Source organism: Solanum tuberosum, unplaced genomic scaffold, assembly GCF_000226075.1.
Source record: "Solanum tuberosum cultivar DM 1-3 516 R44 unplaced genomic scaffold, SolTub_3.0 scf00002, whole genome shotgun sequence".
Classification (NCBI taxonomy): domain Eukaryota; kingdom Viridiplantae; phylum Streptophyta; class Magnoliopsida; order Solanales; family Solanaceae; genus Solanum; species Solanum tuberosum.
This window is the reverse complement of record NW_006238928.1, coordinates 209,367-224,751: the sequence shown is the minus strand read 5'-3', so window position 1 is coordinate 224,751 and position 15,385 is coordinate 209,367. Positions and strand designations below refer to the sequence as shown.

At 36.3% G+C, this 15,385-nt stretch overlaps 1 protein-coding gene across 2 annotated transcripts in view; it reads right to left on the bottom strand.

Moving 5' to 3' along the window:
* Nucleotides 1-15,385, bottom strand: part of LOC102599089 (protein SABRE) — a 51,352-nt gene that overhangs the window by 26,191 nt on the left and 9,776 nt on the right. The window contains exons 3-8 of one of the 2 annotated variants that reach the window (XM_015310611.1): nucleotides 14,104-14,364; nucleotides 12,892-13,151; nucleotides 10,008-10,224; nucleotides 5,576-5,746; nucleotides 5,378-5,455; nucleotides 3,970-4,221 (exon numbers count right to left, since the gene is read on the bottom strand). In XM_015310611.1, the coding sequence (XP_015166097.1) occupies nucleotides 3,970-4,221; nucleotides 5,378-5,455; nucleotides 5,576-5,746; nucleotides 10,008-10,224; nucleotides 12,892-13,151; nucleotides 14,104-14,364 (1,239 nt within the window). Of the gene's footprint in view, nucleotides 1-3,969; nucleotides 4,222-5,377; nucleotides 5,456-5,575; nucleotides 5,747-10,007; nucleotides 10,225-12,891; nucleotides 13,152-14,103; nucleotides 14,365-15,385 lie in introns of those variants that run through there. The other variant, XM_015310636.1, reaches the window with a different exon arrangement.

Below are 15,385 nucleotides of genomic sequence, written 5' to 3'. Positions count from 1 at the left end.
AACCAACCATCCTAAGCAAGTCAAAACTACACTACCTACTGACCTTCTACCCTCATACGTGTCCTCCACACCTTTCTATCTAAGGTCATGTCCTCGGTAACCTGAAGTTCCATCATATCATGTCTTATCATGTCTTATCACCTCTCTCCAATATTTCTTCGGCCTACATTTGCCTCTCCATGTACCCTCTATAACCAATTTCTCGCACCTCCTCACTGGTGCGTCTACCCATCTCCTTTTCGCATGTCCAAACCATCTCCGTCTCGCTTCCCTAAATATGTCCCCATGTACCCTCTATAACCAATTTCTCGCACCTCCTCACTGGTGCGTCTACCCATCTCCTTTTCGCATGTCCAAACCATCTCCGTCTCGCTTCCCTAAATATGTCCCCATGTACCCTCTATAACCAATTTCTCGCACCTCCTCACTGGTGCGTCTACCCATCTCCTTTTCGCATGTCCAAACCATCTCCGTCTCGCTTCCCTAAATATGTCCACCACGAAGGCCACTATCACCTCCATTTGAATATCCTCATTTCTAATCTTAACCCTCCTAGTGACCACACACCCACCTCAACATCCTTATCTCTACAACATGCGTCTCCTGGACATGGGAGTTTTTGACTAGTCAGCACTCCGCCTCATATAGCAATGTCGGTCTAACCACCGCTCTATAGAACTTACCTTTGAGTTTCAGTGGTATCGTTTTTATCACACAAGACACCCGAGGCAAGCCACCACTTCATCCACACCGCACCAATACGATGTGCGATATCATCCTCGATATCCCCACTCCCCTGGATTATAGACCCAAAATACTTGAATTTGTCTTTCTTGGGATACTTTATGTGTCAAGCCTCACTTTCACGCCTACCTCATGTATCGCATCACTGAATTTGCACTCCACATACTTTGTCTTGGTCCTGCTCAACCTGAGCCCTTTAGTCTCCAAAGTTTGTCTCCACACCCCTAACTTAGCATTAACTCCACTGTGCATCTCATCAATCAGGACTATGTGTCATTTGCAAATAACATACACCAAGGCACCTCATCTTGAATTTCTCGCGTCAATTCATTCATCACCAAGCCAAATAGAAATGAACTAAGAGTTTATCCCTGACGTAACCCCATCTCCATAGGAAAGTGCTCTAAATCTCCTCCTATCATTCTTACCCATGTTTCATCTCTTTCGTACATGTCCTTTATTGCCCTAATATAAACCACTAATACACCTCTTGCCTCAAGGCATCACCACAAGACTTACATTGGGACTTTATCGTATGGCTTCTCAAGGTCAATGAACACCATATGCAAGTCCCTCTTCCTTTCCCGATATTTCTCCATCAGTATCCTCACGAGATGAATGGCTTTTATGGTTGATCACCCTAGCATGAATCCAAACTGATTCTAAAAAATAGACACACCCCTCTTCACCCTTACCTCCACCACTCTCTCCCACATTTTCATAATGTGTTGATGAATGGCTTCTATGGTTGATCGCCCTAGCATGAATCCAAACTGATTCTAAAAAATAGACACACCCCTTTTCACCCTCACCTCCACCACTCTCTCCCACATTTTCATAGTGTGTCTTAACAACTTAGGAACCAGTTGTTGCAATTTTGGATATCACCATTGTTCTTGTACAACGGAACCATTGTACTCCACCTTTATTCCTTCAACATCTTAGACGTCTTAAAAATGACATTGAACAAGCTAGTCAACCACTCCAAACCTGCTTTATCTGTGCTCTTCCTAAACTCCACTTGGATCTCAACTGATCCCGGCACTTTTCCCCTACTCATCTTATCGATAGCACACTTCACCTCCTCAACCTTAATACGCCTACAATACCCCAAATCATGGGGTCTCTAAGAGGGCTCCAACTTACATAGCACAATGTGTTTGTCCCCTTTTTCGTTCAATAGTTTGTGAAAGTACGCTTGCCATTTATGCTTAATGAGGGTCTCCTCATTAGCACCTTGCCTTCTTCATCTTTGATGCATATCACTTGATCCAAGTCTCAGGCATTCCTCTCTCTCACCTTTGCTAGCTTGTACAGCTTCTTATCTCCGCCCTTGTCCCTTAGTTCAATATACGGTCTTTCAAAAGTTGTCTTAGCTATGGTAACTACTAACTTAGCCTCTATCTTTGACGCCTTATAACTTTCCCTATTCACCCGCTTCTCTTCTTCGTCTGTGCAGTCCACCCACTTTGCATGCATAACCTTCTTTGCTTCCACTTTGCCTTGAACTTCCCCATTCCACCACCAATCCCCTCAGCGTCCATCAAAGTTAATTTTTGGCACTCCCAACACCTCTCTAACCATTTTTGAATGCAACTAGTTGTCTTATCCCACATGTTTTCCTCATCCCCACTACTCCTCCAAGCCCCCATCATCCAACTTCTCCCCAATTACATAGGAGAGGGCGGGTGTCAAAACACCCCATTTAGTCCTATGTCGAACATATAAACTCTTTTTCCTCTTCCCTCACTTACTCTCTGTAAAGATATGACACATGGGCCTAACTCAACCCCAAAAGTTAGCTCATGAGGGGAGGTTTTTCCAAGTCCATATAAAGAGACCAAATGCCCATCCCTCTACCGATGTGGGACATCTTAACACTACCCCGCATGCCCAGACCTCAACTAGAGCGTGAACACTTCTAAATGGGGGTCATCATCGGTGAACAAAAAATTGGGATGGGCCTGGCTCTGATACCATGTAAAGCTATGACACCTGGGACTAACTTCACCCCAAAAGCTAGCTCATGAGGGGAGGTTTGTCCAAGTCCATATAAGAAGACCAAATTCTCATCCCTCTACCGATGTGGGACATCTTAACACTCTCCCAGTCCATCACCAAAAGCTTATGTTGAGTAGTAAGATTCTCACTCTGGACAATCTTACAATCCTAACAAAGGCCTCAATCACCTTTCCTCAACTCAGCCCACACATTAGGCATAATGTACTACTCATATCTAAGTTGCTTGAACTCGGGTGGGGTATCTGATACGGGTGCGAATCTAGTGGTCAGATCCCTTATGATCTAATTTTTAAGATTCGGGGATATGGATCCATGTATGGATACGGGTGCGGGAATTTGCCTAAAAATAATTAAAATATCTAAAAGTAGAGTTATAAAACCTAAATTATGAGATCTTATGTGGAGAACTTGAGGAGAATCCTGGATTAGAGGAAAAGGAGTGACATAGAAATTTCTACATAAAAGGTATTCCATTTTCTTCAACAAAAATCATTAAAACTATCCAGACTTTCCCCATCGATTTTGGTCAAAGTACCAAAATCGGTTGACCAAATTGGACACGGATCCCACACCCATGTTGTGTCGACACAGGTGCGGCACCAAAAGTGAAGAGTCCGAGCAACTTAGACCCTTTCAGGCTAAAGGAAATAAGTATAAGCATAGATGACATGCAGAAAAGTTAAATCAGAACTCACAAAACTTTGTTGTTCTCATGTGCACACAAGATGATTTTAAAAAAGATAAGAGAAGTAATCGGGAACAGTGTTATCCAAGGCGCGCTTTAAGTGCGCTTAAGCCCTGAAGCAAGGCTCAAGTATAAGTGCGCTTCGCCTCGCTTTATGTGCGCTTCAGTGTCGTCATCAAGGTTCTAAGGCAAAAGGTTCCTTGTCAAATGAGCCTCTTATGAAGAAGTGAAACTAAATAATTGATATTTCACCTTATCATAAAAAAAATTCAACCTCTTTGTTCATATATTTGTCATTCATGTTTATTATTATTAGTCTTGGACTAAACATACATATTTGTATTCTTTTCTTCCTTTGCATCTTTTTTCATTAAAGTCTACGCATTATTTGCGCTTAAAGCCCCCACAGACCTTAGAGCTTTTTTGTGCTTTTCGGCTTTGATAACACTGGTCGGGAACCAAAAACCAATACATTTAACAAGGGTAAAAGATGTGGATATGACGTAAAAGGTTCTTACATGATAGAGTGGAGAGCCATTCAAATCATAGAGCACTACAGTCATTTCTGGGGCTGAAATAGTGGAGGTCCACATGAATGCTTTATGATCAGATGAGTGAGATCTTTCAGAAGTAGTACTCTCTCCTCGAAGAACCATTTTCTTTTTTCTCAAAGCATGAAGGCGCATCCACGGATGTAATCTAGTCATCACCATGTTGCACTGAGTACCCCCAAGCTTGACATCAACTTCTGATCTGATGGGTGAAGCAGGCTGTAAAGTAAAGCATCCTAAACAATTAAATAAATAAAGGAAAAAGTAAACATAAGCCTTGAAAAAATAAAATTAACGCCATCGGGAAAGCATCAAAGATGATACAGCATCAAATGAGAACATGCTATGTATAGAACCAGTTCAAATAGCAGTCTGCAAACCAAATAGATCTAGTCACGTGTAAATAGATACAAGGCTAAAATATATTGGAGTCCTTTAGGACTCGAGGTTTAGGAGGAACTTTCAACAGTGGGAGATGGCAGAATCCTGAAGCCTGACTGAATTAATTCACAAACAAGGCAGGTATGATGCATGGAGGAAAGCAAGGAATAACGGTGTGTTGTCTGTTAATAAAGACTGACTGAATTAATTCACAAACAACCCGGGGAACAGAGAAAGGCAAAGGTATAATAATGTGTTGTTTATTAATAATGTCTGACTGAATTGCGGTTAGAATTATCACTAGAGTAAAATGTTGGACATCAAGACACTAACCCTTACATGTAATTTAAGGCATTGAGCAAGTACTAAAGACAAGAAAAGGCATATACAGTAACCAGACCCCAACCCCAGGTATCATTTACTCCCTCTGTCAAAATTTATGTGACTTACTTTCCTTCTTAGTCAGTCCCAAAAAGAATGACACATTTCTATATTAAGTAACAATTTAACCATAAAATATCTATTTTACCCTTAATGAAATGATTTACAACCACACAAATTTCTATCATTCATTTTGAACCACAAGTTTTAAAAGTCTTCCTCTGTTTCTTAAACTCCATGCCAAGTCAAACTACCTCACATAAAATGGGACGGAGGGAGTAATATGTTTTGTGCATGAGGGGAGGAGGGATGGGTGTAATTCTCAAATAATGCTAAGTATAGGATAAGGCCCATACAACGGCCAAGACCCCAATCCTAGGTATCATCCAACAAGTTTGAGGGGTGGGGGGGGTTAATTATCCAATCATGGTTATTGTAGTATCTAAAATCCAAAAATCTTAGTTCAGATAACTAGAGTCTGTCCAAGTTTGCCTTCTAAAACAATTAAACGAAGCAACTGTAGCGCTTTGTATTTTGTTCTGCCCAGCAGTTACCAGAAAATAGCACAAGAGAGAATAGAAAATGATGTTATCAAAGTAAAATTATCACACACCTGAAGTGGAAAATATACGGAAGAGACAACATCAAGTTTTAATATCTCCACAACTGATATGTCACCATCTTTCAGTAGCTGCAGTATAAAAAGTCACTTTCATTTCTTTAGAAAAGATACCATATTAGTAAGAATAGGAGAAACATCATATAAATTTTAGCATAAAAAGTTGGGAACAACTGATGACTACAAACATACATGAATTTCACTGAACTCCATCTGAACATCAACTCGCGTACTTTCTCCAACATCTTCAAAGGATCGAGATTTTGTGCCTTTCAATTGGATGCCCATAATGTTATTCTCAACCATAAGACCCACTTCACGGTGCACAAACTTCATATCCAGTTTGGGTAACACGAAGCTAAGCTATCAAACAAATACAATAATTATGTCAATCAAACTATATGTAACTTCCTAACATTCTTATAAAAAAAATATCCAACTTCCCAACATTATGCTATGCAGTAAGGGGGTCGTTTAGAAGCTGGATAGAGTTATGCAGGCATTAGTAATGTGGGTATTAGTTATACATGTATTAATTATGTAGGGTTTAGTTATACATGTCTTAGCTATGCAGGGTTTAGGTATACATGTATTAGTTATGTAGGTATTAGTTATGCAGGGTTTAGTTATGTAGAGATCACAATATATTAGTGAGTAAATTTTTATTTCTTAATTTCAAAAGTTATTAGTGAGCTAATATTTATTATAACCATTAAAATAACCAATTTTATAAATAACACATTAAAATTAAATAAATACCAATAGCTAAAAGTAACAAAGTTAATAACAAATAACTAAAAGTAATTAAGTAATTTGTATTCAATATGATTAAGTGATTAAGTAATTAAGTAGTACGTAATTTAAATTAAACTAAACAATAGATAACTAAGAAAAAACTAAAACTTGTATTTTTAAGCAAAAAAATTAAAACTTGTATTTTTAACTAAAAAGAAAACAATTAACAAGAATTTAAGCAATTATCAAGACAAAAAACTCAAAAGAAAAAAAAATGGTAATGCTTATTTTAATATCTATTGATTATTTGATTTGCTGTAAATTAATATATATTTAAGAGTAAATTAATAGGGGTGAATGTGTAATTTGTCATTTTAATACATGTATAACTAATACCCACCGAACTTATTCCACCTTCTATCCCACATAAATTATACATACATTCCCTCATAAGTTATACAAGTATTAATTATGTAGGATTACAAAAAACACAACCAAACACCATATAAAAATAATACATGAATAACTTTTATACAACATTTGAAAATCTGTCAACCAAACATTGTATAAAATTAATACATGCATAACTTTTATCCTATTTGCAAACCAAACATGGTATAAAATTAATACATGAATAACCAAGTTATCCATGTATTAGCTTTGGCCCTTATCCAGCTACCAAACGACCCCTAAGCGCAAACAAAACTAGAGAACAACATAAAGGAATAAGTTATAAATAGAGGTGACAAATTTGATCCATAGATGTGTAACCTCCCAAAATTTAATGATGGGTCGATAACATTTTCTTGCCGGGTAAAATTGGGTTGTAACTCAAGCTGACCCACCTTTTAAACGGGTCAACTTGGGCTGCTGAACTGGTCAGCTACGCAACACATGAAGTAGCATACATTGTGTAGCACAACCCTGAGTTTCATTAACGAGAAACATGGAGTTGGTTTGCCTAGCGTGATAGAGCTGATACTCTAAACCTTTTTTTTCTTGTTTGTTTACCACTCTCTGGCACTTGGACACTAGGTAATTAACAAATTTATGCATTATTATTTTTTGGGAAAAAAGGTCGAAAATCTATTCGAACTTTGACCAAAATTGTTGTAACAATACCGAACTTTGGAAAGGACCTTTTACCCCCCTGCACTATCTAATAGTGTATTTTAAAGGTATATATGTGCCCACGTGGACACATTACTATTTATAATGATGCAATATTTAAGATGTCCACATGGACACATATATACCTTTAAAATACACTATTAAATAGTGCAGGGGTAAAAGGTCCTCCATAAAGTTTGGTATCGTAACAACAATTTCGGCCAAAGTTGGAGTATTTTTCAAACCTCTTTCTTTTTTTTTTGAAGAAGAAGAAGAAGAAGAATTCAAATTTATCTATTCTGTTTATCAATCTTAAATTATTATTATTGCTATCAATTTTATTATGTTTGTTTTATTCACCAAAATGGTGAGACTACTTGCTTCCAGTACAATAACTAATTATATACACACACACATATCAACTACTAGATGGGCAAATATTTATAAGTGAATAGAATTTTTTGAGAACAAAAAAAAAATCCATTCATTTATAAATATTTGAACATTTATACAATAAGTGGATAGAATTTGAACCCAAAACTTTTAATAGCTTAACTTTTTTAATAAGGTTGATATCTTAGTTGATAGTTAAAGTAGAGAGGAACAACTTGTAAAAAAATGGAAGCAGGAAAGTAGTGTATTGTTATAAGCAAAAAGGTAGGTTGAACCAAAACAAGTCATCGTATGATCAATTTGATAAACTGTTGTTGACAAAGACAGGCACCAAACAAGAAATAAGTCCGACAACAAAAAGAAGAAGAAGAAAGAAAGAAATTGACGCTGGAAACAGCAAACAGAATTAATTTCAAAAAAGAACAGGCAGTGGGCTATGTTACGGATACTGCAATGTAAACCATGGCATGTTATTGATTTTAACTTGGGTGGGTTGGATTATGGCCCGCAATTCAACCCATCTGATCAGAGCCCTTTGGACCCAAACGAATTCTGGATGGGTGGGTCATGACACGTCCGTTGATGTAACCTATTTGATCCGTCAAAATTTCATGCAACCCACCATTTGACGTCCCTAGTTATTATAAAAATAGAAACTTTGATTTGTGTCGAACGTCAAACGAAACAACTAGAACCAATAAGCTATGGTTTTGCAAAGACAAAATCACCATGGATCTGTGTCATTCAATCTTCCATCAGTTCTGATCCCACGCCTCCTTTTCTAAGCCTTTCTATCTATACTTCCCATCCCAGGAAATGGAGGAGCAAGTAATGGAACAATTGAGCTTTTTTATACAAGGTAACATTGAAACAATTGAGCTTATTGTTGAGCGAGTTATTCAGAGCTTACTATCCATGTTGATCCCCCTAACATTCCAGGAAACAATTGTAACTCTCATTGATTGACAAGAGAGAGATTTTTCTCTATGTCTTGGTTCCGCATCTTTAAACATCATGTCAATATCAAATTTTAGTTCTCTGGGCAAGTGTTTAATCCAACTAGCTCACACGTTGTTATAGTCATTGCTTGATATTCTGCTTCTACACTAGATCGCTCAACCACACTTTGTTGCTTACTCTTCTAAGACACTAAATTACCTCCTACTAAAACACAATATCCAGATCTAGAATATCTATTTATAGGTGATCCTACCCAATTAGCGTCTATATATCCAACAATCTTCTCATGGCCTTGATCCTCAAAAAACAGTCCATAAACTGACTTACAATACTCACAGCCAGAGGAAAAGAAATGACAGGTCTAGTACAGATGATTCAACTTACCAACCAGTCATCCTATATTTTCCAGGATCCATAGGAGTGTCAATACCCATCATTCTTGTCTCCTCAAGAATGTTTAAGGCATACTTTTGTTATGAAATAACAATACCTTATCTGAACTAAGCAACCTCAATACCTAAAAACTACTTCATCTGTGGAGGTCTTTAGTCTGGCAATGTTGAAAGATATGTTTTAATTTAGTACTACAATCTTGATCACTAGCAGTGATAACGGTAACGCCAACATAAACCACCAAAAAATACACATATTTGGAGCAAAATGTCGGAAAAACACAGAGTGATCAACTTCACTACGAGCAATGCCGAACTCCTGAATTATTGTGTTGAACTTCCCAAACCAGGCTCGAGTAGGCTGTTTCAGACCATAGAGTGACCGGCGCAATCAACATACAAGGCTATTAGACTACAATCCTTTTATAGACCAAATTCTATTTATAGACATTACTATTCTTTTATTACTAGTCTTTTCCACGAAGGACACTATATACAATCCTATTCCTATTCTAACAACTCTCTTTTTTGGAAATCATTTGACATTGAAGTTCATTCCTATTTCCTCCAAAGCAAGTAATAAGCTCAAGGAACTAATTTAAATTAATCTATTATATAACTCAAAGACATGGAATGAAGATGGTTTGAGAAACTTAAATTTATTAAAAGGAAATAACGATCTATGCATTACATATCAGAGCCGGCTACAAAGGCCATTTCCTCCCTACTTCATTATGCACTGTATTATTCCTGAAAAGGGGGAACCATTTCTATAATCTAAGACCCTCCTTCCATTCATATCATTGTACTTCCAACTTCTTTCTCCTTAATCATTCTAGAGAAAAGCTTAAAATGCAATTTTTTCAAACCTATACACTATAAAAACTAAACACTTAATAATAGACAAGTCAAATGTGACTTTGACAAGCACAAAGCTATAAAGGACAAAATATCCTTATTTTTTATATGTTAGCTATAAACAAAAAAATATTGTCAATCTTGCTGCAGAGAGTGAGGATAGAGAAATAACTGACCTTTTCAGGGAACATTGATGCATATTTCATAATAGCCGAATTAGCTGGGGGTTTCACTGGCTTTTCAGCAGTACCAGATTCATTGACTTCCTTCAAAGCTACATCTGTAGAAGAAAAGGCATCTTCACCTTTCCTTTTAAGTAACAGTACCTCATTCAAATTAATGGAGACATCACCAGTGCCAATCTCCACATTCCTAACAACCACTCCTGCTTCCCTAAAACGAAAAGGAATAGAACACAGCAGAGTAGTAACAACGCACAGTTAAGCTCAGATAAAATCTCAAATCTGTTTCTTTCATTATTTTGATAAGGTAATTAATGTTATTAACAATTGGGGAAACCCAGTATACAATCCGTATACCAAAGCTTCTTTCATTTAAGCATCTACAATTGCAAAGAGCTAGTTCTTTGTACCATTACTGGGAGAAGTAAGCAAGCTACAATTCTAGTTTACAGGAGAAAAGATCTGCAACAGGCACATATCAGATGTACAAAGCACAAGCATAGTACAAAAACAGGCCCTATCAGATAAAACTTTCCGGCTCATCTAAAGAGTAAAAATTGAGGTATATGTTCAATGGATTTAAAATTGTCCAACAAAGCTTCAAAAAAAAATTGTGGTTGTTATAACCATCACCTGCTCTTCATCCAGCAAAGATAAAAAAAAAATGCACATTCCATTGACACAGGAGGACTTGCGCCAAAAGAACCAAGCTGGATGACTAAGTCACATTCACGTGCAATGTTCAATTGAAACTGTTGTTCATGCGTCAATGGCTCTAGCCCAAATATTGACATCGTCATGTCATGCTTCTTAACTAACATGATAAATTTATCATTATCCAACTCCTAGAATTTAAGGAGTTTTTATTTATTTCCCAGCAAGTAATTTCTTGATTGAGAAGACTAAATTTTAGTGGCTAAGAATGGGATTTTAGAGTCTCCTTTTCCTAAATAAATCTATCAGATCCATCTTTGTAGCTATAAATATCTACTGATCATCAATGAAAATTTGCCTCTAACAGCGGAACCAAAAGAATCCCCAGGCCTCACTTATGGGATTTACTGGGTATGTTGTTAGTTTTTTCCCAAAGAACTTTCAGGATCGCTTAAGTCAAGCAACTTCTAAGGTTCTCTCATTATTTCCCTGTAGAGACTAAGCTTTGACATGATCAATGAAAAATTATTTCCTAACTCACACTATCTATTAAGCTTCAGATAGTCTTTCATTCTTTATCTCAATGTAGTTGAATACGGTCAACAAGCTGGAAACTCAGTACTTTGTACTCCAATGTACGTTGTGAGTACTACTACAGCTCTTTTTACAAATAAGGAATTTGGCGAAATTCTTTCTTAAGATTGACCAAAGATGATGTATTTCACATGAGGGTGGAAAAGATTTTGAGATGTTTTTGTCATTCATTCACATTATAATGAGAATTTAGACTCATCTTGCATACATTAAGGCAGCTATAAATGAAAACTGTGAGAAACATAGGAAAAGAATATTCTTGAATTGTTGTTGTGTCTACATTATTACATTGAGACCCTATTTATAGACACTACAATACAATCCTTTACCAAGTAGGATACTATTTACTATTCCTATTTCTATTTCTATTTCTTTTTTTTTGAAATAGGTAACTTTGTATTATATCACAAAACAGTACATGGGTTGTACTCAAACCATTATATACAGATGTCTCCTTTTCCACTTGTACTGAAACCATTCTATTTCTATTCCTATTCCTATTCTAAATAGGATTGTATAAACCTATTCCTATTCTAATAGGATTGTATAAACCTATTCATATTATAATAGGATTGTATAAACCTATTCATGTTCTAACAAAAACCATTTCCCCTCTTATGAAATTTTAGTCATATTAGAATGCTTAATAGAATTTCCCTTTAAATTTTTGGGAGCTGTGGAAACTTTTATAAAGGGGGATCATACTTGTTTATATATTATTAGCTATAGATTAGTGCATGTGAAAAAGAGAATAATAATAATAATAATAATAATAATAATATACTAATGTTACCAGTGTCCAAAAAAAATTAAAAAAATAATATACTAATAAATATGCAAGCATTGTCATAAGCTCATAACCACACTTTTACTAGCAGTATATGGGATAGAGTGATTGTTTAGGCATTCCTCTCTATTTTTATGAAGTAAGGTGTTTCATAAGAAGAGCATCAAGAAGATGCAAATTACAAAAGCTGACTACAAAAAATGGTTATTTAGGAATTCCTAAAGGCTAAAGTTTAAGAGGCTGATATTTTGTGTTAAATGACTGCTGATGATTTGAGGGAATATATTACACACACACACATATAGCTCAATACTGGTCTTTGCACAAAAGCTTCTTCTTTCTTTTTGTACTATATTTACTTCAGTAATCTTGATCAAGGTAATGAAAACAAAATTAATACTACTTCCATTACAAAATTAGATACATGAGTAGGAACAGATTCTGTAAAAGCGCATAACCAAACTGACAGATGAATGTTCAGAGGTGCATATATTATTAAGAATTTAAAGTTGAGTTATGGTGAAAAAAGAACATGTAGATGTAGAGGTGTTCCATCTGATCATTTGACAATGTAACAATGCAGATGTTTTAGAACATCAACTACTAATGAGATTCATGCTGCTAATGTTTGGGTGTGGAATATGTACATCCGTTTCAAAAGCTCGAATCAAGGGATGAAATTCGACCAGCAAATACATACCAACAGAAACACCATATATATAAACTTCAGGAGAAGTCGAATTAAAAAAACTAGAGAGGTCCCATGAATTGTCAATTACCAAAGAAGTTGATTCAATTACATAAAATAACTGAAACAAATGGAACAGTTGAAAGAGGGTATACCTATCATGGCCAAACTCACACATGAGAGAAAATTCTTCACAACTGAAAGGAGCAGAGATCCTTTCAGTCATGGCTAATAATCTATCGTTGGAGGGAAAAGATCCACCATGCATTGATGACTGATCATAACTGACTCGTGATTCACCAAAGTGAACAAAGATAGGAGCAAGCAGCAACTTGACAAACAGTTCTGGCCTGGATCCACCATCTTTAGATAAATCAAGTGTCAACTCTTTGACCTCAACAGTAGCTTTTGGTGTCTAAACAGTTCATACAAATAATCAGCATGTATGCGAAAACCATGAGAGATGACTAAACAAGTTAAACAAACGCACCAGAAAGCAATTAGCAATGTAACATAATGTCCACTAAAGAACAACTTCATCTAGCTATCATTACAGTGAGATACTACACAAAGACATCAAGTAAGCAGGACACTAATTCCTCCATCAAATTCATGACACCTAACTTGAAAAGGCATTCATTCAGTCAATGTGCAATGATTTTCAAGCACCTAACGCAATAAGCATGTATATACCATTTTCGCCTACATCACCAGTCAGAAGAATCTCCCAAAATATCCAGTTATTGATCCCTCATAATGTTCAATGCCCAAAAGTCAAAACACTATTAAGGAAAGTGTAAAATGTCTCCTTGCATTTTTATCCATATGAAATTCTTTAAGAGAGAGAGGAATAATAAACAAGAACACACTAAAATCTAAAAATCTGAATCTTACAGCTATTTAGATCTTGTCTGTAAGTTCTAGATTACATTATTAGCATTAGTATGCAGTAGATCACTAGTTTGGCCTCTTTTGTCGTTATCAATTAACATGGATATGCATATGTTACCACAAGTCAATGCACACTTTGACGGAAATCTTACAACATCACTGCAATTCTGACATGTATGAGTTAAAACTTAAAGGAACTTAGACAGCCGCCAACCACAAGCAAAAGCAATACAATTCTCCATGATTCATCACATGAACTTGCATGCAAATAAAAATTATCTCCACGAATCAAAGATGATTTAAAGATACACTTGTAAGCAAAATCTTTAGCATCCAAACAGTCATAAAATGTACTAAAGGGAAGAGCTGACAACAATAGCTAACAGTCTTTCTGGATACATGAGTAAAGTGAATGCGAGGAAATTCAACCAATAATGACCACCCATAAGACCAAGTTTAATGAGAACAATGGTTACCTTCACAACCAACTCAGTCACTGAAACCGAAAAAAATCTGGCCATATTCGCCACAACCATCCACTTCCCTCTACCTGACTTGCGAGATTTACGAGATTTTGCCTTTTTTGAGATTTTACTGGAAGCCCTCATTACTAATTCTAAATCACATATTAACACCTGTAGTTTCGGATCCCTGGATAAAAAACCAACCCCAAGCTTGACCAAGGATTGCCGAATACTGAGTCTAATTTCGCCAATGGATACACTTTCAACTGCACCCTGTAAATTGTTTTTCAAAGCGATATGAGATCAAATATAAATACAACTGATGAACACAAAGAGAAAATCTTGCATTTAATCGTTGCCTTAAAAGTCAGTAGTCAAAAGTGGAACTTGAATCTAAGATAAACTGACAGCATCTTATTCACTCCCTTCAGCAAATTCCCTAAATGAGGGACCTCCCAAGTCATTGTGCACTCCTGTGCTTGGTGTAATTACAGTGGCAGCTTCCTTTTGACAAGATACAAAAGAAGAGAAACAAAAAAAGTGATCCACATGCAGGAAAATTTCTATGCTGGAACTCGAAGACATCAATCTAAGATGACAAAACGAATCTTTGAAATTTCAGAACGCCAAATTTTCTAAAAGAAAAATGCTTGCCGACATTTTTTGCAGAATCTCTCCTAACAGAGACTCCTTTTCAATCCATTTCACATTAGGGAACCAGATGAGATGTGATATCACCCCAAGATATGGGCATTATACTCAGAAATTGGCCCCCCAGACATTTGACCAAATTGGATCCAAGTTGTCACTGCTCTTTTTGCTTTACCATCCAAGGAATGTTCCTCTACATTCCCTTACATACACTTCAAGAATGAAAAATTATATTTTATGTAGCTCGTGAAACAAAGAAGGAATCCTTGGTGTAAGATTGAACATATCACATGGATGCCTACTAGTATTCTCTTAATCAGATCACATTTGTATAACTGTCTTCTAAAGCAACTGTGTCGGATTGTACCACATCTTTAAACACTGTAAAGCTGGCAGATGATCTGCTAACTAATTCAATACAACTTCAAAGTGCACCTATAAAAGGTTCACAATATAGCATTGATATGGTAGTAATTGTTACGCATGAATTTCACATGTAGTTAACCAGAAGATAATATACAATAAAAAGAAAAAAAAGAAAAGTAATAAGATGGACCATCGGACAAAACCCTGAAACCACACAGCATAAAATAGATAAACCCACATCAAGCTCAACCGAGAGGGGGGGGGGGGGGCCCACCTT